Raw genomic sequence first — 23,235 nt, 5'->3', positions numbered from 1 at the left:
AAACATACACACTTCCAGTTTCCAGTTTTCTTAATTTATGATTGCCACAACTATCAGTAGACTGTTCGACCAGTGCTTTTTAGACTACTTTTTGACTCTCATCATAGTGTTGATACATTAAAACTGATTACTCTGATGATTCCATAACTTTCAAGACCTGCATGTTCTTCAATAAAAACAAATTAAAAATATGATGCCAGTTTACATGCTTTACTTCCTGATTTTTTAGCAGGATTCAGAGTTTAAAATGTAAAGTTTAACTTGTAAACTGCATGTTAAGTTAAACAATATTAAAAGATAAAAGACTGTTTTAAATACTTCAGTTCGTCTTGGGTCCCAATTTGGAAGTTTGCTGAGTCCTACAGGTTTGAACCACTGCTGTAGACTCTTTTTTATCATTACATTTTAATACATTCTGAAGACACTCCTGTCGAAAATGTGTTCGTATTGAAGAGCGATACTGGCACAGCTAAACGGAATCTTCCGTCACCTAATGTTTAGACAGTATCATACGCAAAGTGATGCAAATCCTGAAGCTAGAGCGCACGTCGCAGCGCCCCCTGTGGCCGCTCAGAGGTAGCGCCGCGTGCCTTGCGAGTCTTTTGTGTGAACATTGGCAAAGCGCTCTCTTCTCTCCATAGAGCAGTTACACTGAGCCACAGCTGCACCAAGAAGATACACATCTCTACTCACAGCAGTCAACACAGACTCACCAGATGCTCGTGTTCTCTCCAAACCTAAACGCTTTTTTTTCTGCGCTATCTTTCTATTGTAAGACTGAGGTAGAGGTTCATTTAAAAGTTTTTGCGAAAACCGCGGAACGGATGTGAGGCGCAATAGAGAGCCTCTTTCAGTCTTCACTTTGCACCTTCTGCTCTTATTTGCGTCGCGATTTCTGAGTAAGCGAGGAACACGCTTTCTAGTGGAAAGGCAATAGGAACCGGTTGATGATTTTATTGAAATGGACGTGAGATTTTATCCACAACCTCCACCACCATCAGCAACAGATCCTTCCCGACTGGGACAGTCACACTATTCGGACTCTCCGTACTGCAATAAGGTAAAGCTTAATTTTATGATGCATGAACTTTTATGATATGAATATTCATGAACGGGTTTTGTTTGAGATTTGCCCGGCTGAACTTAAATGGACTGTTGAGGACTTGTTCAAAGTTTGTACTTCACTCGACTGTCACAGAGAGTCGGGGAAAGTAGGAGCGATTGAGCGCGGCACCACAAATGTATCCAAACCGGGTGACTTTGTTTATTTCCCTCACTATACATTTTTAAAATATATTTTTAACTCTTAAACGCGCGCATCAGCATTTTCACTTGCCTTTTCCGTCTCTCAAAAAACTTAAAAACGCTGTTTCGGGTTGTCATTGAAACCGCGCGCGGATGGTAACGTTAAATAAAATGCAAATATAAATAAAACGCACCATGTAAGTTAGTAGCAAGAAGTAGCGTGCTTTCTTAAATACACCTGCTCTTCATCACAGCCCCAAACTCATGGACATCAACAAACTGTGCTTTACACAACATGCACAAATAACAGATAGTAACATAGGCTATATTGAGTAGTGTGTATGTTTATTAATGCGGTTCACATCATCATACTTTATACCTATGGCATTAATTTATCCTCCGAGTCCCTGAGGAACAACAGAGATATGTGGGGTTTGTATTCCTCTATTTCTCCTAATGATGGTGCTGTTACTGTGTGTGCAGTGAATATGCGCAGGATAAAGAGAGATGGGGAAGAGTGTGTGTGTGTGTGTGTGTGTGTGTGTGTGTGTGTGTATGTGTGTGTGTGTGAATGAGGAGGGGGTAGGGTTACTGTGGGGTGATATAGTGGGGGTTGGGGTTGTATTATTCCTTTCAATGCTTCTTGATTCACTGCCATAGGTCTCATATCCATGTCTAAGAACAGTTACATACACAGTGAAATGTTTTATGGATGTGACAGACTCTATTTAAGAAAATCTTTGAAAGCACAATTTCATTGCTTTGTTTCAGTGATTCATTTGTTAGATGTAATTTTGATGTGCAGCAGTAAATTGTTAATATCTTTGCTGAGTTTCTAAAACCAGAGGAGAGAAAAGAGGTTGCGGGGGTATAGGGAGGGAAGGAAGAAGGAGGGGAAGGGCTTTCAGATATAATCTATATAGTGTAATTTTACTGCAGAAGCAAGTCAGCCTATATCAACTCCACTCGAGATTTTTCATCTTAGCAATTCAGAAAGAGAGGGAGGAGGGGAGCTGGAGTTGGAGGAGTGAGAAAGAGGGGGTGGGGGGGGGTACACAGCAGAGCAAACAAGTGAGATTGTGACAGTGGTGTGTGGTATCTACAGAACAAATAGACAGAAATTGATGGTATGTGGCTAAACGGGGGTCACGCTGCCAGTGGGACTGATTCAGTCTGTGCACAAAGCCCCCCATCTGATTACTTTCCTCCCTACCTGCTCTCCTCAGATCCCAGAAGACTGTGGTCCACACTCTGTCTGTTTGATGTGGACAGAAAGATATAAAAACAAGCACTGTATCTTTATTCATACGCTATGGATTTAGTTCCGAGCCTTGGAGGCATGTGCTGCTTTAAAAGCGTTCAGTTGCAGTGCACTTTGTTGTGGATTTTCTGCAGTTCAGCAAAACGTGTAAATGCAGGAAAGTCTGTGTTTGTCTAGCATGATGCTTTTTGTGCAGTGAAAGGTACATGTTTCGAGCCTGAAGTTATTGCTGCAAGGAGAAAAAAACTGAGCAACTTTGAACACTAATGCTCCACACTTCCTGCGCCATAGAGTTTGGTTCTTATCGCCCTTTGCTTATCGCTCTACCTACTCAGATATTTTTGTCACGAGATACAGTGGCGGTTTGTTAAGAAAGTGTTTGGCAAGCAAATAAATGCAAAAGCAATTAAATGTGAATTTTGAAGTCCCTGTAGAGGACTCTTTGAATCTGAATCTGCACCTCAGATGTGTGCTTTAATACACGAGCGCTGTTAAGGAAGTCAAGAGTGGTCTTGAGGGGTACTCTGGAGAGAGAGAGTGAGAAAGAGAGTGTGGCATCATGGGTAGGATTGGATTACAGACTGTTTGGGATTATGAAAACCGGCAAAGATGCAGCCCCTGACCATTAATGGCCAACAAAACTACTCCGCTGAAGCCGACCTATATCAAAGTCAATGTTTTATTTCATGCCTAATGACTTTCAGCTGGTGCTCAAGTCTCTGCTTTAATGGAGTTTGCAGGCTTGAAGTTATTACAGCCAATGAGATAATGCAAGCAAGCTGTTAACACTACGCATGACTCATTGTCTTGTAAGTTCGTCGTTGATGTGGTTTTAAGGAATGGTGAAAGCTTGTACATTCCCAGATTTCACAGGTTTTGCTTGTTTACAGTCTACAATCTTGTGAGCTGTCAAGTGTTATGATAGAAGAAGTCCAATCTAAATAATTGGGATTTGTACCTATAAGGTTTGAATGATGTTTACAGTGTAGAAATGTTTTTTTTTTCTTTGAAGTTGCACATGAAATATGTCCTACAAGAAAATACTATTTCAGTTTTTATTTCAGTTACTTAAAAATTTCATGTTTAGTTCAGTGTTACTTGAAATTTCTTTGTAATTTATTTATTTATTTTTATTTTTTGCAGTTTATGAGTGAAAATTGTTTCGAAGTAAATCCTACTCCATTTTTTTTATTAAGTGTGTAAGTTAATTTGGCTCATACCAGATGATTGAATTGCCTGGGCATTAAAAGCAACAGCAAATATTAGAGTTGGTGAGCAGAACAGACCTGTGTATTGTATTTTTTTGATGTACATTTTTAATACCCAGCAAACATATGGCTTTAGTAAAAAAAAAAACATCTCAAGAGACCTATAAACATTTGTCAGTGGAAAACCTGCAAAATTATATTCAGGCTCTTTTGATTACAGTTATTGGCAAAAGTCTCCTGAATCGTCTGTGTGTGGTTTTGATGTCTGTAAAAATGATAGTACATTCCTGCTCTTAAGGAGATTACATTAAAAACGGATGAGAAATGAGATATCTCAGATATGTATTGCTGTCATGGTCATGGGCCATGCATGCTCCGTAATATAAAGTCTGCTGTGTGCATGTCTTAGCCACAGGCATTTTCAATTAAGTAGAAATTACTGTGATCTTTGGTGGTCCTGGATGTCAGAGGGTCCCAGGATGTTGACCGTGACATAATACGCTGTCGTTTGTGTTTGTTAGTCAAGAGCAGTACTCAAACCCCACTCTAAAACTGGCCAGCCCCCCACCACCAAAAAAGTCCTTCTACTACTCCATCTGTAAAGATCATTACACGCATGTGCATTTTAAACAAAGGAGCTAACAGACTTATCATCTGAGAGCACTGAAAGAAGCTGATTTGACTCGGAGAGAAGGATAGAGGAGCTGGCACGGGTAATCTCTGTTTACCAGGTCACTGCTTCTCAGAAAGAGTGATGTGATGACAGGGTGAGACTGAGTGGGCATTTCATTCGTGCCCCCCTCCAGCCTCTGCCTTTAGAGCACTGATCAAACCACATTCCTAAATGTGAGAGGAAATCAATGCATGCAGCAGTCTGTTTGTACTTGATGTTGTATCGTTCACCTGATGTCATAATGGTATATGGTTTGGTGTAAAAAATTCCACATTTCTTTATTGTTCTTGGCTCAAACTGAAGCATATAAATATAAATAATGTGGCCCTTTCCATGAATCATGTTACCAGGATGGTATTAATTTGTGTGAAAGAGACTTTCTATATATTAGTGTTAATCGCAGCGTGTGGAAAAGCTACTTGTGATGACATTTTTTTTGGTTGTCAGTATATTATAAAGCTATAAAACAGATTTTAATACTTCACTAGGTCAGTATGAACATTGTATCAGATAATTAAATATACATTTTTCCTGTTACCTGGCAACCATAGCTGCTTTTTTACTTTCAAATTTACAGATTTTTAACCATTGGAAGCACAAATTGTAAGATTTGAGAACTATTAGATGTGTTTAGTAAACTAAAATAAAATTAAATTCTGTATTTCTCCATTGAATTAATTTATCTTTATTTATTTATTTGTTTCTTCTTTTAAATATTTAATTTGCATTGCTTTACTGCTAAATAAAAAAAAATCAGGTTTTAAACGGTATTTAGACCTACATTTTGTTAACATGGTTAGAAAAAACACAAACCTCATTCAAAATTAGCAGGCTATTACATTAATAAAGTAAAAAGTTCATACAATATATAATTTGTTGATCAACATTTTCTGAAAGTTATCACTGCTCATTTGTTTTAAAAAAACCTTAAGAGTTTTTAGACTCTTTTTTTTTGTCAAAGTGGCATGTATTATTATGAAATATGCAGTTTTAAAACATTAAAGCCAAAAATTTTATTTCTGGTTTGTGTTTTGCTGAATTATATGCATTATTAAAAGTTATGTCCGTATGCCTAGACAGGTGATAAGTGTAGTGTTTAGGGCTTGTTTGACACCTTCATGTTTGAATAGTTTTGAAAGCATTGTACTGTAACTCCCAAAATGGCTTGCTCTCCGATTTAAACAAAGATGTCCTTCGACTGACGGATATCTGGGAGTTTTTCTTATGTCAACAGCATATGTCAACATTACACCGGCTGGCCACACATGGGTGGATTGTCATAAATGTGAGAGGTTGACAAAAGCTGTGATCTTTGCTCATGTTGTGCCTAGGTCAAGCTCTAAGCACAACAGCACAAAGAAGTGGCGCACATCACTAACATGACATTTTTTTTCTCAGTGTTTTCCTATGATGACAATTATTAGATCCAATTATTGTCTCATCTCCACAATATCCATATATTCTCATTTAAGGTCAACTTAATTGCATCCAAATTTGGTTTTGCTGGTAACAAAACTTAATTGCATTACTGTTGGACTGTTGGAGTTCCTGTTCAGTGGCTAGCAGGCACGGTTCACTGGCTACCGTCAAAAAGGATTTGCTTCTGATTGACAGCCTCACTGGAATGTGAATAGAGTTTTTAATTGCATATCATGTGTGCATATCTAAAGAGACTCTGCGGCTTAGGCTACTGTTCATTACAACTCTACAGGTCAATGTATAACTCAACTACACAATCATAAACACAAACACACACTCATTATAAAAGACCATTACTTGTGAGCATGTTTCATCTCACTTCCTTCCATTATGAGGTAGAAAATCTGCTTGGTTTGTCCGCTTGGACTTTACAGACATGTCAACATATAATTTTCCAGTATGTGGATATTAAATACATAATATACTGTCCAAACACTCACTTGGGAACTGTAGCACAGCACCAATTTATTTGCACATCATAAATGACGCTGTTATCAGTGACTCTCTGTTGCTTTCTATCGCATTTCTTTTGGCATCCATTACCTAGATACCAGACATGACTGATCCTGCTCCTTAAAAAATCAAATAAAAATAAAACCATAAAAGTATTATTAATGCAGTCATATGACTTCAGTGCTATATTCACAGTCATTTGATAGCTTTGTGAGGAACAGACTAAAAGTGAAGTTGTTATTCACAGAAAATCAGTCTTCATTCTGCATATTCAAATCGGTGTGTCACATCTGGCTATGAATTTAACCAGGGTTCCAATAAATGGGTTACATATATATATTTTTGTTGTAAAAAGCAAAAACGGCTTTTTACTGTTACTGTTAATGTTGCGTAATCCAGTAGCCTAATTCAGGGTTTGGGACACACAGGGGGCCTCAAGGGGTGCAAAGTGGTCCACAAAAAAAAAATGTCTAAGAAAAAAATGAACGAGCTATACAAGTAAAGAATATATATTATTATTAGTTAGTATTAGTTAGAATTATTGTTAATTGATTAAGTTATTATTTTCCAGGCCATATTTGAATAATTTCTTTTGCTTTTAGTACAATGACAATTTAAAAGGCAATTATTTAATTTCTAATATCGCACTTCAAACTATATCAAATATATAGCTGCCTATGGGGTTCCAAAGCAAAACCAGGGAACTTTGGCATTAAAAATTTTGAAAACCTCTGGTTTGTTTGTTTGTTTGTTTATTTATGTTGCAGGCTTTTTTCTTACATATTTGTTTTTCTTATGCAATGTAGTTACAAGTTGTGCAGCCCTAGTCAGTGAATAAAGGTGTACAGTGAATAAAAGAGCTTCTAGTCCAGAATGATTGCCAGTCATGATCTCCAAGCCCACAGAAGTGTTGTTAATTATGCTGGAAGAATGATTATTGTTGTCACTGCTCGTTCCACATCCCAAAGGGCCAAACCTGCAAAACAGATTTGAGGAAAATAATGTGGTATCTGCAATCAGCCTAGGTGGTTTGGGAAACCTATCAGGGATGCATTTAAATGCGAAAATGACAAAGAAAAATCTGCATAAGTGGAGTATGTTGTAAAGAAGTGAAAAGAGCTTGTCATAGTCAGTGAGAAGAGACCTGTGCTGAAGTGCTAAGGTGTCACTTTGTGTGTTGAGATTAAAAGAGGGAATTTTGCTTGCTCGGTATGTTCCATTTTTGTCTTTGTCACTGTGGAAAATGCAAGGCCGTAAACACCAGCATTCCTGTGAGAAAGACAGCGTTCAGTTGCATTTTACAGCCTTGAATTTTAGTGACATGTTTACGTCGTCTGCGTCTGTGTTTACGATGCTAGTCATCAGTCCCAGTTCAGCCCTCTCCAATCTTCGAGTCTGCCTTGCGTGTAATTCAAACAAATGTGACATTGCGTTGCAGTCATGTTTGTTACAGAATAAGATTATTTTCTCAATATAATTAGCTTCCTTCTTTGCTAGCATATCTGCCAGTGCAGTGTGATGCAGAAAATGCCAAAAGATCAACTCATTAAGTAGCTGAACATAATGATCATAAAATCTGGACATGTGTTCGCTTTATTTTGGCTGGGGGAAGGTTTTTTTTTTTTTTTTTTTTTTTCAGGGCCGCCATGCGCGTCGAGAAAACTCTGGCACAAATCTGTGATTGCGATTCATTGGAGGCATCTCATTTTTTGGGTCTGCTTTGCCCAATGACAGCCTACATATGAATAGCTGATTAGGCTCCCAGTTTGAGGAAACATCCAAACAGATGGCTCTGTGAAAACCAATCCAGAATAGCTTAATTGTTTGGTTTAATCTCACTATGAAACATATTGCAATCATTTTCACATAAAGGCTTTTTTTTGTTTGTTTTTTTCGCATAATGTAATGAAAGTTATGGTGCGGATCCAGGATTTTTGGAGCAGGCTGAAAATATCCCAAACTTTCTTTTGCCATCGGTCTAATTGCTAATATCTTCGAAGGACTCTCACCATAATAACTCATTTTCCATTGTTTGTAGTTTTTGAGTGTGTATGTGTCATCAACACACAAGGCGGATAATCCACCGTTTATTTAATTAACAAACTTTTCTGTATTATTTCATGGCATGTGCACAGTTTCAATGAGTCCAGCATCTGTTAAACACACATTTGTCTGTTTGTTTGCATACTTGGTGAGTTATTCTGACCACAATAATAGTGCCATCCTCTCCATTGTGTGATGCTGTTTCGTGGAGGGACTTCCAGCAGCACATAGGGGCTGATACGCACACGGCAGCTTTGTGAAGGAGCACACCCTGGTCTTTGTGGGCCCATCTGTAGGTGAACTAATGGCCTGTTGCGTTTCCCCTCATTCAGCTCAGTCTTTGGTGTTTAAGTGGCACCTGTCAGCCTTTTGATGCCTGGTCCTCTGTTCTCCTGTGATCCGGAAGGACACGTTGCAAGTTCCCGATCGCTGTCCTGTGACAAGTGTGAGATCATGTTTCAGCGGCTCTAGAACAGGTGGGCCCCACACCTTTCTCCTCTGGAACATAATCATCAAAATGGACTCAACGCTCTGAGGCTTATCATTAGCTGTAATCAAAACCTATAAGTGCAAAAAGTAGTGTGGTGTGCAAAACATCAGTACTGCACTAATCGTGATGTTGTTTCAGCATGATGTGAGCATTCTGATGCCTTGGTTCACATTATTAAATAGCATTGAAACACACAACCGTTCATATATTTGAAATTAGAATGTCTTTTGGAAGGTGCTAATACTTTTATTCATCAGGGATGAAACTGTTCTTCTGAAGAATATTTTATTAAGCAGCATAAATGTTTTCAACATTTATAATAATAAGAAATGTTTTTTTTTTTGAGTTGCAAATCAGCATATTAGAATGATTTCTGAAGAATCATGTGACACTGAAGACTGGAAAAATGGCTGCTGGAAATTCAGTTTTGCCATCACAGGGAAATAAAATACATATTAAAATATATTGAAATAGAAAATAATTAAATTGTAGCAATATTTCTGTTTTACTGTATTTTTGATCAAATAAATGCAGCCTTGGTGAGCATTAGCTTCATTCAAAAACAAAAAAAAATCTTACTTACTCCAAACATTTTGAATGGTAGTGTTAATTTGGAACATTTTGAAACAAATTCATAACAAATTTTGGGTCTTACTTTTGCTTACTATGTGAAATATATTGTTTTGTAAATTAGAACCAGCTGTAAAATAATAATAATAATAATATTAATAATAATAACTGTGCTTTTGATGTTTTGTGTGGTTAACAGAATTTAAAAAACAACCATCATATAAAAAAAAATGGCTTAAATTCAACTCAATTAAATTCCAAAAACCAAATATAAATAGAAATAAAGAAACAAACATATATATATCCGATATAGATAGATAGATAGATAGATAGATAGATAGATAGATAGATAGATAGATAGATAGATAGATAGATAGATTAATAGATTAATAGAGTAAAGCAGATTAAGGAAATCTAGGACTTTTCCTAAATATAAAAAGTTAGCTTTATGGCTTTATTTGTATACTGTACTTGAAAGTCTTTTAGACTTTTTCTCTACATGCAAAATTTAAGAGCATCTTAAACAAACATCCCTTTTATTTTTTGTTTTTGTCCTTACTGCAAGCAGCTGTGTTTGAGGTTAAAATCGACTCAAAATAACAGACTTAAAGTTATAATTGCACGCTTGACTTTCAGAGAAACTCCCCTCAGTGCTTGTTCATGGTCTGGTGAAAAGTTTTGACCCAGGTCATTTACTCAAGTTATTATTTGAGGGGTTGAGGCTGATCGATGTTCCATATTTTGGGTGTTTACACATTCAGGCTTTCAGAGGACACACTCAGCCAACTCAACTCCACTCATGAGCCTAAAATTAGGCATGAAAATATGCGTTACTCTGACAGCGGTGCACAAGAGAGCAATTAATTTTAGCGCGACAAGTGTGTACACCATTCATAAGCAAAAGAGAAGGCAATTCAAAGAGACTTAAACCTTATCAGGACAGCTACAAGTGAAATGGAAATGAAAGGCAGTGGACAGAGAAAACAAGGAGCTCATTTCAACAGGAAGCCAGCAGAAAGTCATACTCAATTTTGTTTTGTATTAGTCATACCTTCTTTGCGGTTTCCCGCTGAAAGAATCAAAAATGGTTCCAAACCCATTTGTTTTATAGAAACACTTTGAAAAGTTTTGCGGTTGGGGCTTAGTATTAGATTTGTTGGGATATGAGGCTGTCTGTCTTTAAAACAGCCTTTCATCCCCTACCATTATTTTAAACACTAAACGTTAAAATGTGAGCTTTAAAGTCATTTAAAACATTCATTTCCGCATAGCTTTCAATTGAAACAGCATCTTGTGGTCCTGATTTAGTAAAATATGATTCTCGCTGCGCAAGACGAAAGGCGCAGTATATTAAAATCTGTCCGGGAGGGCAAGTTTTCTAGCGTATTCTGGATAAGAGTGCAAATGAGTCTGTCATTACAAATATTACAACTGATCTATAAAACAATTCATGAATTTTCGAAAGCCCCTGGGCATTCAGTTTCATGCCTTCCCTGTTCATGTAAATGCAAATCAGTATGTGTGTTTTAAAAGATGGAAATAGTTCCTTTGTCATTTTAATAACAAGATTTTTTTTTCAACCTTGCAATTCGAACGGTCGAGGCTTATAAGTCGAACCACAAAATCATCCTTTTTTCAGTACCTCTAAGTCTGATAGTGGTGGACACTCTGTGTTTTTGCTCTCCGCAAACAAGGCCCTGAAGAGAGAGATAAAGAGAGAGTGAGAGAGATATGCGCACGCGCACACACACACACACACACACACACACACACATTCAAATATATGACCCCAGTGTAAATGAGGAACAGCTGCACCATTGTAATTAAACATGGGCAAAGAAAACTACACAAACAAATGAACCTCACAGCCGTAGGTCCTGAGGCACATTAAGGGGGGAGAGAGAGAGAGAGAGAGAGAGAGGAAGAGAGAGAGAGTCACAAAGCTTCCTACAGGTGGTTAAAACACAAAATTGCTTTTTTGGAAGACAAATGAAGCACGCTGTAAATTTGTCAGATAGAAAGTTAATCCTTTTAATGCTGTTAACAGAGATCAGGCAACAACACTCGCATTTGACACGTTTCACTGGGTGGAAACTCACGGTGCTCAGCTGTAGTGAGATTAAGCCAAATATTATTTTAAAACATTATCACACTAATATGATGCTTTAATGAACATTTTACAAGAAAAAATAGCAATCAAAGCATTTCCACTTTATTGTAATTGTGTTGTTTGTGATTTACTGATTAATAAATGCGATTAAAGAGATAGGTTTTTAATGTTTTAATTGTTTTCTCATGTAGTTCCAAACACATATTTTTTTTTTTTTTTTTTTTTTTTTTCCAGTGGAAATGTTCTTGAATGGTCATAGTGACCACATCTGTCAAGTTTCAGAAAGGGAAAAAACCTAATAAAAAACACTATAAAAGTGATTTTTTTTTTATGACTTGTTTGATATATATGTATTTTGAGCCCATAAAATACATTTATGAAACAGACCAAAATCAAAGTTATATAGCAAATATCACATGGATTACATTTATGAAACCTTTTTGGTATTTTCATTTATTTATTTATTTTGTCTGGTTGTATGACAAACGATTCTACAAAAAGTAGGGCTGCACAATTAATTGAATTTCTAATCAAGATTACAATTGCGGATGCCACAATTATGTAATCGTACAAAGCAGCAATTAATCGTTAAAAGTCCACTAATGTAATATTATTTTAGTGCTAAAGATTTTTAAGTTCTTTCTGCAGATTATCTTAAAGGGTTGCTCCACCCCAAAATGAAAATTTTGTCAATTATCACTTACCCCCATGTCATTCCAAACCCGTAAAAGCTTTGTTCGTCTTCGGAACACAATTTAAGATATTTTGGATGAAGACCTGGAGACTTGAGACTGTCCCATAGACTGCCAAATAGGTCCATAAAAGGTATGAAAGTCGTCGTCAGAATACTCCATCTGCCATCAGACGTGCAATCTGGGTAATATGAAGCAAATCAAAGCTAAATACACATAGAAACAGTGCATCCTTGTGGCTTGGATGGTACAGAAGAGCATACGCAGCATACGGTGATATGGAGAGACACAGGGGAGACCATTGACAAAGGAATTATTGAATAAAGTTGTTATTTTTGTTTTTCCATTGTTTTAATTTTAGTTTTCGTATAACATTATAATACCAAGCATATTTTACTCTTTTTTTATTTACAGAAAAAAAACAATCCAATGTATAGTTGACATTTGAGACTTAATACTATAGAAAAACAATTTTTCAGGAAGACTGAATAAACAGCCTATTTATTTTCATATAAATATATGGCATGCAGTTGCTTCAAACAATGGTAAAAATACCATTCAATGTAATCATTGAACATCATTCAAATTCAAGGGAATAATCAACATTGATTATAATTTTTGTCATAATCGTGCGGTGCTAACAAAAAGTCAATTTCAGTATATCAGTTTGAATTTGAAACAACATGAGGAAGTGAAAACAATGACAGAATTTTCCTTTTTTGGTGAACTGTCCTTTTAAGTAAAAAAATCTATTGTACTTGACAGATGAAAGTGCTCACATGAAATTACTTTTGCCTTCATTATGGTTGTGATCGTAATGCAGCAAGTATGAATATCATATCATCAAGATATTTTTAGTCTTTGTACCCTCATAAAGTCAATGTGTAGCATCACTCTATTTGATTAATATCATTACACGTCATGTTTTCCTAAGGAAACTTCAAAGTAAATTTGCAGCTCAGGTTCTCCCGCAATCAATACTGTAATATGATAGAGATATTTTTGTCCTCTTAGCAAATATGCTGGCAATTTGCAGACTACAGTTGGAAAGATAACTTCCAAGGCACCATTATCCAAGTAAAAGAAGAAAGGGATAAGGCAGGTTTTGTTCTCAGGTTTAGTCCTTAATCAATAGATTTATGTAAAAAAATAAAACTACAATAGTGATGACCTGCAGTCGTCTGGATAATAGCGATGCAGCCGCTGGGCACATCTGTGGATGCCTTGGAGACCCATCTGATTCTGATCAGGCTGAAACTCATTAGCCAGGCCAGATTTGTGCGAATTTTCAGGATGGCGAAATCCAAACGGATCTGGTGGATGCTTGTCATGGCAACAGCATGTATCAATAAAGCAATCTTTATTTCCTGACAGGGAACGAGACCTGCATTCTAATGGAGGGGCTGTTATTGCATCTTAGCTCGGCACTGTGGCATAAACGCTGCAGTCAAACTAGCTTTAGCTAACCCATATGTTTCGCTGTTAATGTATCAGTGCAGACAAGCGGATTCGATGATTGACATATAATGGGATGTTGTGCCCGGTAGTGTCTGAGCTTGTTTTTCCATCTATGTTTTTAGCAGCGGCTCATTGGTCAGGCCGCATTAATTTCTATGTGTTTTCCTAGCAGGAGAGGTAATGAACAGGAAGTGATTGTGGTCATGTGTCCAGATAAGAGAGCTTGTGTCCCAGCATCCCTGATGCTTATCACCCACCACACCAGGGCGGCAGCTGCGGAGGAAGTACATAGCGCCATAGCAACAGCCCAAGAGAGGAAAATTCACTCTTAAGCTCACAAAAATGTCTCAGGTTCAGCTCCGCACAAAACTGGGCTGTGAAGTCACCTGTTTGAATTATTTTCTCTCATAGTCGCGTAGATGCAGTATAAAATGGATATTTCTAATTCTAAATTCTGAATCCGTGTTTAAAGCTTGTTGCAAAATGACTATAAATGACTGCAAGTTAGTATAGTGAAATATATTACTTGGCAGAAAAATAGTTTATGATTAGAATAATAAATCTGAGTCTTTGTTGAACATTGATGTCTTGTATTATGCTGCTGTTGCCACTGTTTCTTATAAAAGCTACTGGAGAAAATTAGCGAGCAATATTTTTTTATTTATTTGTTTTCACTAATATTCAGACTAGCTTAACTGATTACATGTAGTTTAAAAACTGAATCGCACTATATATATATATATAGAATAGCACCCAAAAAGGATATTCACAGGTGCAGTAACTTTAATTAATTTCATGTATTATATAACTAAAATGCTAAAGTGCTAGCAATGCCATGGTCCTGGGTTAAAGTATTATTATTATTAATAATAACAATATTATTATTATTATTATTACTAATTATTATTAATGACAACATTGATTAATATTATATATTTATATATATATATATATATATATATATATATAGATATATAGATATATAGATATATATATAGAATTGTTGGTGGGGGTTGTAAAGAAATGATGATAATAATAAAACAATAATAATACAATAATTAAAAATAGTAATAAAACAATAATTACTTGAAGGTTATTTTGGTTGATCTCTACCTGTAAGCCCTGGTAAAATCACTGTAACACATTTTTCTTTTGAGGCTTATTGCTTTATTGACACACACAAACAGAATACAAAAGTGCAGTGGTATGAATTCAAAGCCTGAGTCGCAGATTGAATGGAACAAATGTGGAGGGGATGCTTGGGATTTTTTTTCCCTATGTATGTCCACTGCTGATAGCATTCCTGTTCTCTTGTGTCGTGTCGCTGTAATAGGCTGTGCAGCGCTGACGATGTGAAGCACTGCTGTGCTGTTGACTGAAGCTGAGCTGAGGATGAGAACACAGTGGCCCATTGTACTGCGTTCAGATACAGAGCCTGATGTGTGAGTTCGGTCAGTTCCTGCTGGGAGCTTTTGTCAAGTGGAGTAGCCCGCTCAAGGGTGTCGCTTTTTCCCCCTAAATACATACATTTTTCTGGGAGATTTGGGGAGGGGCCTGTCATAATGAACATGGCCCTTTTGATTTGCTAACAGTGTCTGCAACGAGCCGCACATCGGCCCTCTGTCAACGTAGTGTCAGGTTAAATGATAGATTAGCAGATTGATTTTCCTGGATATTCCGCTTAATTGTCTTTCGTGTTTTGCAAATTAGCAGGAAAATGACAGAACATGACTCTCTTTGTGGCTTTCTGTGTTGTCACCAGATGGCAAGAGCTCTGCTATTGATTACAACTGTAAGGTGAACTTAAATTAATGTAAACAGCAGAGTTCATTAAATTTTCATTTACTAGCTCTTGCAGTTGATGAAAATAGCTGAATAATTGTGCTCGAATGCACCAAGTTACCTTCTCCATGTCAATCAGGTGTGACGAGGGCACTTCCTAATTTAAAAGAAGGCGGATTCATTGTAATACATTTTAATAAGCCACCGTGCATGGCATTCAGCCATGAGCTAAGAAAAAAAAAAGACCCAACATCTGAATTAATCGCGTTGGAGGTTAAATTCAATTTCACGTAATGGGACTTGGCACAGTTTTTTTTTTCCTGTACAATAGCTGAAATTGCAGCCCTTTCAGCTGGCTGCTGGCAGCCGTCCACCCAGGTCATCCTGGCTCCTGCTTCTTGTTGTCTCTTTTTTCCCCACTGTGTATAAAGATACAGGCAGAAAAATGTTAATCCTTTCAGTGCATCGCACCTGTTGACATTTTTGGGGTCTATCGGTTTTGCTATTAGTGTGTTTTAGTTTTGGGAGGTGGGGTTGTATCCATTTTCCTGATGCACTAGGACAAATTCTTTGTGTCTGTTGAGAATGATTAGATTTCTCAAGGGTCCTTGTCTCAGAAACACTACCCTACATAAATTACTCATGCTCTTCTCTCATGGGACTGGCTGCCAGCGCTGGAACACATCAGCCATGTTTAAAGGTTAAATAATACTAAGTACTTTTATTTAGCAAGGATGCATTAAACTGAACAAATGTAAATACTGTAAACGTTACAAAAGAATTATTTCAAAAAGCTGTTCTTTTGAGCTTTCTGTTCATCAAAGAATCATAAATTATCATGGTTTCCTCAGAAATATGAATCAGTACAACAGTTTTCAACATTGATAATAAAAATAAATGTTTCTGGAGCACAAGATCAACACATTAGACTGATTTGAGAAGGATCATGTGACACTGAAGACTGGAGTAATGGCTGCTGAAAATTCAGCTTTGCCAGCTTTGACATAACAGCAATACATTTTAAATTATTAATAGGAATATATTATAACAGTAAACAGTCATGTTACATTGTAGTATTTTTCCAGACTAAACTTTTTTTCAAAAACATTTTAATCATATGCATTAACCCCAAAACTTTGATGGTATTGTATATATATATATATATATATATATATATATATATATATATATATATATACTGTATATATATATACACACACACAGTATAGGCCCAAAAAATATTTACATAGTTAAGCCACAATTAAAAATTTATAAATGTATTTGCTTTATAAAAAAAAAAATTATCAAAGCGAGTGGCTATTAATTTAACTAAATATATAAATAATCATCCATAAAATAAGATTTCAAATATGAAACAATTGATATATTGTTTAAAATTATGTCTTGTGAAACTTTGTGGAACATGTTTATTGTTAACATAATGAAGTAGAGCCTGGTTGATATTTTGTATTTAATTCAGTGAGCATTTTTTAAATGTGACCTACATGTACAATTATCCATATATACTCAGTATAATGATGAGGAAGTTGCACTACAACACTGTGAATGTGTTGTGTAACGCTCTGTACTGGTGACAGTGGTCTCATGTGGCTGTTTGTAAGAGGTCACCATGTCATGCAGAAGGTTTCATGTCTTTAACTAGCTGTTCTGTGGTTGAAATGCATTGTGGGACATTGGTGTAGACGTATGTCAGACTGCATCCCAGACACCAAAAGTAGCACACACACACACACACACACACACTCACACCCCACTCCTGTTGAGATAAAAATAACGTGACCTACCTTTCAGCAGCAAACATCCTCAAGTGAGCAGATACACTTAAACACTCTCCCACATGAGTTAAACACCGTTGACCTCGCACAGCTGCACCAAAATATGCACCATTTATCAAAATACAGAAACGAAACAGACACCCAAGACAAACAAAGAAAATAAATGTTGTCTTTGGGCTTTCGGTGCTGGAAAACACTTGTTCAGACAGCCTTATCAAACCAAATTTTCCCCTCAACCAATCGTAAAATAAAGCAATTAAGTGGTCATGTCACCATCTATTGGTTTCCAGTGAAATATGCCTTCATTTACCTCCATCGGGATTCCTGAGGCAGTAAATTATGATACACTGTAATTTTGTCTCACTCTGAAAGGATATTTAACAAGCCACTGGCTGCTCACTCTGAAACTTAATCATTTTTATCCCCAGTCCCCTGTCTTTTTTCAGGTCAGCTCTGTTTTAGATGAGATTCAGTTAGTGTTGAAGCATATCTAAGGACTTGGTTAGGGGAAACAGACATTAAAGTTCACTAATGGTTTAATTTAAGATAATTGCGCCAACACAAGTGACCAAAAACCATGAGCCGCAGGAACCGATAAAGTGCTTCATGGCAAGAAAGAGAGAAAGGAGAAAAGCAATATGTCATCATTCATGAATCATTAAACCAATAAAGTTTCCCTGAAGCTCTGCTGTCTCTTTACAGACCGGACTGCAACAGGAGAGCTGCGTCATCGCGTTATTCCCCCAACACAAATTGCCATTCTTCCCATATCTCAGTCGGGCCATTGTGAAGATAATTGCAACATAGGAGGCTGGTTTAGTTCTCGGTGTGAGGCTTTCACCAATCAACTGATAGAAATTAATATGTGCATTACGTCGCAATACATTCGGAAATAAATCCGCACGGTGACTTGGAGGCAAAGCGCAGGGGGAAAAGCCCAACATGGTTTCTCGGCTTCGACATGAATTCGTACCAATTCAATAAGAGCTAGGCAGTGATTTATACTTCATCCTCATCTCTGGGCCTAATATCAGAGTGCCTCTATAGGTAGTCATGAAAGTCACTCTAGCTCACTGTAATAAATTACAGTGGTGGAACACGAATGAAGACGCTTTCAGTTCAGCTTCAGGCTCTCAGAAAATTGCCATTTTGAGGAGGGGGGGTGGGGGGGGGGGGTTTGGGGGGGGGGTTGTTGAAAAAGAAATCACTTTGTGCCGTAATGCAGTACAGACAAAGGTTATTCATCAGAGGAATGATTTGAAGTCAAAGATGACTGTCACTCTTGATATTGAATGCTAGGGAGCAAAGACATCTCTCTCCCCCCCTTCTCTCTCTCTCTCTCTCTCTCTCTCTCTCTCTCTCTCTCTCTCTCTCTCTCTCTCTCTCTCTCTCTCTCTCTCTCCCTTTGCCTCTATTTCTCTCCATGACGACCCTGACCCACTTTTGTGGCTGCTTATTATTCAGGCTATGGTTTATCCATGGAAAGAATGTGTGTAATTTGGTTTGACAACAAACCCCTGCGTGTTTCTCTCCGAGAAGTGGTTGCTATCGACAGTGGCTCATATTGAGTAATTTTTTATTTCTTTATTTTAATATAAAAGAAATCATAATGTACTCATATCTGGGGAATAAGCTGTAATTTTCTGCACGGGAAGCATTTGAGTGTGCGCCTCGCGCAGAACTACTGCTTTTAGTAACAGCGTTTGACCTTTAGATTTCAGCTGAAATGAAACCTTTTCGCCCATACGTCCTCCTCGCCGCTGTGTGCCATTATGCTCACATTTTTCTTGCCCTCTCTGTGTTTTATAAACGTTGACATGTTTAGAAAGTGAAGTTTCACTGGTGACTAATTACACTGGGGAAAGCAAAGGTGTACATTTGGATGTTGATACTATTCGTCGCTCGAGCATCTGCTGATCAGAAATGAAATGGAGAGCATTTTTGGCACGTCTCCAAGACAGCATTAGCATCTTGCGCGAAGGCAGAGGAATATATTTTATTACCTGACATACTGCAGCTTTTAAGGGTCCACACATGTTGACATAGGGAGGTCGGCAGAAGGTCTGAAAGGCCAGATGTACATTCAAGTTGATACAGAGCGACTGATAACAAGATGACAGGATTAATTATTTCCCTCAATCTGCCAACATTCTCTAATGCAGACATGTATATACAGACGGAGCAAAAGGTTTTTTTATAATATATCATCTTATGAATGTTTTAAAAATGGAGGAAAGAGTGGAGATGAACTGAATTTAAAGAGCACTTCAATCTTTGTTTAGCACAGGCAACACAATATATACTATGACAATGACTGGACTCAAATATAAGGAATCATTTTTTGTTATACGTTTCCATCCTTCTCTTCAAATCAACTTATATAAATGAACTAAAACTCTCTCATAAAATCCCCAAACAAAATCTCTCTCTGTCTCTCTCTCTCTCAAAAAAAAAGACAATTTGACTGTTACATACTCAAATAAATTGTAAGCTTTTTTTGGGGAGTATTTTATAATCTTATTCACATTCACATTTATTTGCCCAAAACAAAATAAAAGAATCTTAGTTTTACCATTAATTAATTTGATTTTAATTATTTATTTAGCATTTTAATAAAATTTAATCTGAACATTTCAGGTGTTCAAAATGAAATGAAAGCTAGAGATAAAACACAGCCGTGAAGTATTTCACGTTTAAGAATTACATTAGCATTGAAAAATGCATTATATCCATTTCTGTCAGTTCAAGAGGTTTTATAATAGATATTTTAAGGGGCCCATATATTCCAGCGGCTCTGAGTCCAACATAAAAGGGGACGAAAATGAGCATGGTGCTGAGTAGTGAGTGCATTTAAACCACAGGGTGTGGAAAGAATACACACTCGCAGTTTGATTTTCCCATACTCTGACCTTCCATAAGAAACTGATGAGGAATGAAATTGGTTCCAGTCTCGCAAAAAAAAGAAGCTCTGATTCACATCTGGACTTCTGAGAGAGAGAGACACACACACTCAGACACACACAAACACACTTTCAAAATGTACTAGTTGGTGCAGCAAAAATGGTTCCTTACTTTCAGACAATGCGAAAAACTGTCGTACTAACAATGAAGAGCTATTCCACATTCCTGCCAAGCAACTGCATTTAATGACTGAAAGCTGTACCGCACTAAAACATTTGTGAAAAAAAAAAACTTGATGCCATTCACATCTGCGTCACATGAAATGATGAGTACAGCACAGCAATAAAGTCTGAGCACAGGTGCAACGCCAGAAATAGGATTCGTTCTATTTGATTACAGTATGTATCACTGAGCAGGAGAGATGTCACTTCTAGACATATCACCCAGTGCCAGAGAAGCAAATGCATGAAGCCAATTTGACAAAGGGGTCAATATACAGCATCCAATAAAGAAGAAATCTACAAGATCTGCCAAGAGCTATAAACATCAAAATAATGGCCCCACTGTTCAGCAAATATATTCAATTGGCTCCTCTTTTCTTATTTGTTTCTTGGATCATTTTATATTTTTGCCATTTACAAAGTCGTAGAAGTCAAAGGTGATGCATGGCGTTGAAAACTATGCTGTGTCTATGGTGAAATGTTAGCTGCGTCTATACAACAGGCAATCACGAGAGATGATGTGGGGCTCATTGATTGCACGCAAGTTGCATGATTATGTTCGACGCAAAGCGTTCCATTGCACTCATATCTCATTACCTTTCTTCCTGAACAGTGGCCATTTTGATTGGGTCCTGCTACAGCAGAGAGAATAGCAGTGAAACAAGAGAGTGCCATCAGCCTCCGGTTCCACAGGAAATGCATGATAATCTGTGTGGCTTCACCAAAAAGGCCTCGAAATGTCCTTTGTTTGTAATCTGTTCTGTCACCAATATGTCTGCGGCATCATGTATCTTTCCTCGGCTCCCTTCCCCCCTTCTTATGATATCTGTTTATATTGGATCTGTACAATATGAATAATGTAGAGCAACCAATCTCATTACCATGCTCAGATATAGAATACAGATTATTGTATAACATTTGCATAAAATTATGGCTCTTGTTGAGGGAGAGGGAGCGTTTCTTTCACCATTTGATTTATTGGGTTCATTTATGGTAAGAAAGATTAGGTTTGAGTTACATAAAATTGGCTCGAATGTGAATTTTATGATACTTAAGTCGGAATTCAGCACCTTAAAATCAGATTATAATAGCTGGAAATTGTAGACACATTTCAGTCAGAGTGACTTTTCAGGAAGACCTTTATCATCATTAGCACTTTCGAAATGAAGTTGTTTCATAATTGCACACATGCATACATTTTGCACCTTCTTTTGCATAATACGCTCATTTACAAATCCTCACTGAAGATGTATTTTGCTCAACAAATGCAGCATTTCATAGCTTTTAATGTATTACGAGTAGTACGAGAAACAGACCAAATGTAGTTTTGCCACAAATGCAATACTTTGCTGTGATTTGAAAGGCCTTCATTTGTGTCTGTTTTGCAAATTGTAGCTGTGCATAAATAAATAGCATATCATGTTGATATTACAGCCCATAATTCTAGTTTTGGAAAAACAGTGGCACACTGTCAAATATGGATGTCTGAGGAGTTTTTTTGTGAATGCAGTACAATATAATTAGCTGTAGTGGCCAAGTACTTCGCTCAAGGGCACAGACTGGTCCTAACATAAAACATAAGGGTTTAACATCATCCCAGCTTCACAGCTTGTTTTCATTCCAGAACCTTTCAGAAGTCCGTCCCGGCCCAGCTAAGTGGGAAACACTTAAGATTAGAGGAACAGAAGTTCCTCGTATATTTTAATAGAGAGTTGTTCAGAGCTGGTTGGGGTGGCAGGGTGTACCTGGTACCTTCCTCCTCAATAGCTGGTACTCTTATATAATAGTGTATGCCAGGAAAAAGAGTTTGTCAGGAGGAGTGGGGGAGCTAGGGAGTGGGAGTTATATAGGTTTAGCCAGAACGTTTCCATTTTATCTGTGTACACAGTGGGATGATGAGGCCAGGCAGGGGGGCTCGGCAGAAATCCTGCTGACCTCTGGAGAGCTCAGAGAGCAATGTACTGATACAAGCTAGTCTCAGACTGCAGGTGCTGAAAGCTATTACTCTCTTGATTACAGATGGGAATCTCAGGATTTAACGATTTTGGTTCCAATTTCGCTTAATGATTCCGGTTTCTTAATACCGTTGAGGAAGCACCAGATAATTGATCCTTATTACATTGACATTTCATTTATACAAAACTCTGTTCTTAAAGTGTGTTTTCACCTACATATTGCCATATAAACAATCGGTGCATAACTGATTTAAGTCTCATGAGAAATTATTTAAGTCTCACATAAACAGTAGTAATAGTTCTTGGTTTAGTTTTTGATGAGTCATTATGAGTTTGTGATTCATTCGAGCCAGTTTGACATTTATTAAATATAATTAATTTGAGCCAATCTGACATTCATCATTGTATTATTAAGCTTTATTATTATTCAATTCAGCTCAGCTGAAGCATAATTTAGCATAATATTTTGTAGATTCAATAACGGTGCAGTTTCATTCAGCTCCCTCTTTCAGTAATCAAAGTACTCACTAGGAAGTCAGATATTTTAAGGGCTGTGAATAACCTTGCACTGGAATGTCTACTTCTATCCATCCATCCATCCATCCATCCATCTAAATAATGTTATTAAGATATCAGTCATGCCTGTTGTTGATAATAGTTTTAGTACTGTGACCTGTCCACATTACAAGATGCACTAACAGAAGAACTGCTAAAGTTCTGGTACTTGAATCTGGAATTTTTTAATATACATTTTTTAATTAAACCAGTTCTGAATAACATTCACAGCCTTGCACTAATCCTGATACAGCCTAATTAACACAATCTCATGGCAATTCATAATTATGCTACATTTTGGCAAATTGGTGGTTACAGTAATTCATATGAATGCGTACAATCC

General features: G+C 37.1%; 1 protein-coding gene across 2 annotated transcripts in view; it reads left to right on the top strand.

Annotated features, from left to right (window-relative positions):
* Nucleotides 1-604: 604 nt before the first annotated feature.
* Nucleotides 605-23,235, top strand: part of LOC109057060 (thymocyte selection-associated high mobility group box protein TOX-like) — a 59,999-nt gene continuing 37,368 nt past the window's right edge. For both annotated transcript variants that reach the window (XM_042772548.1, XM_042772542.1), the window contains exon 1: nt 605-1,060. In XM_042772548.1, coding sequence (XP_042628482.1) covers nt 962-1,060 — 99 coding nt within the window. In that variant the 5' untranslated portion in view covers nt 605-961. The remainder of the gene's footprint in view (nt 1,061-23,235) is intronic.

Source organism: Cyprinus carpio, chromosome A2 (genome assembly GCF_018340385.1).
Source record: "Cyprinus carpio isolate SPL01 chromosome A2, ASM1834038v1, whole genome shotgun sequence".
NCBI classification, from domain to species: Eukaryota; Metazoa; Chordata; class Actinopteri; order Cypriniformes; family Cyprinidae; genus Cyprinus; species Cyprinus carpio.
The sequence above is the reverse complement of the archived record's forward strand: the minus strand, read 5'-3'. Positions and strand labels throughout refer to the sequence as shown.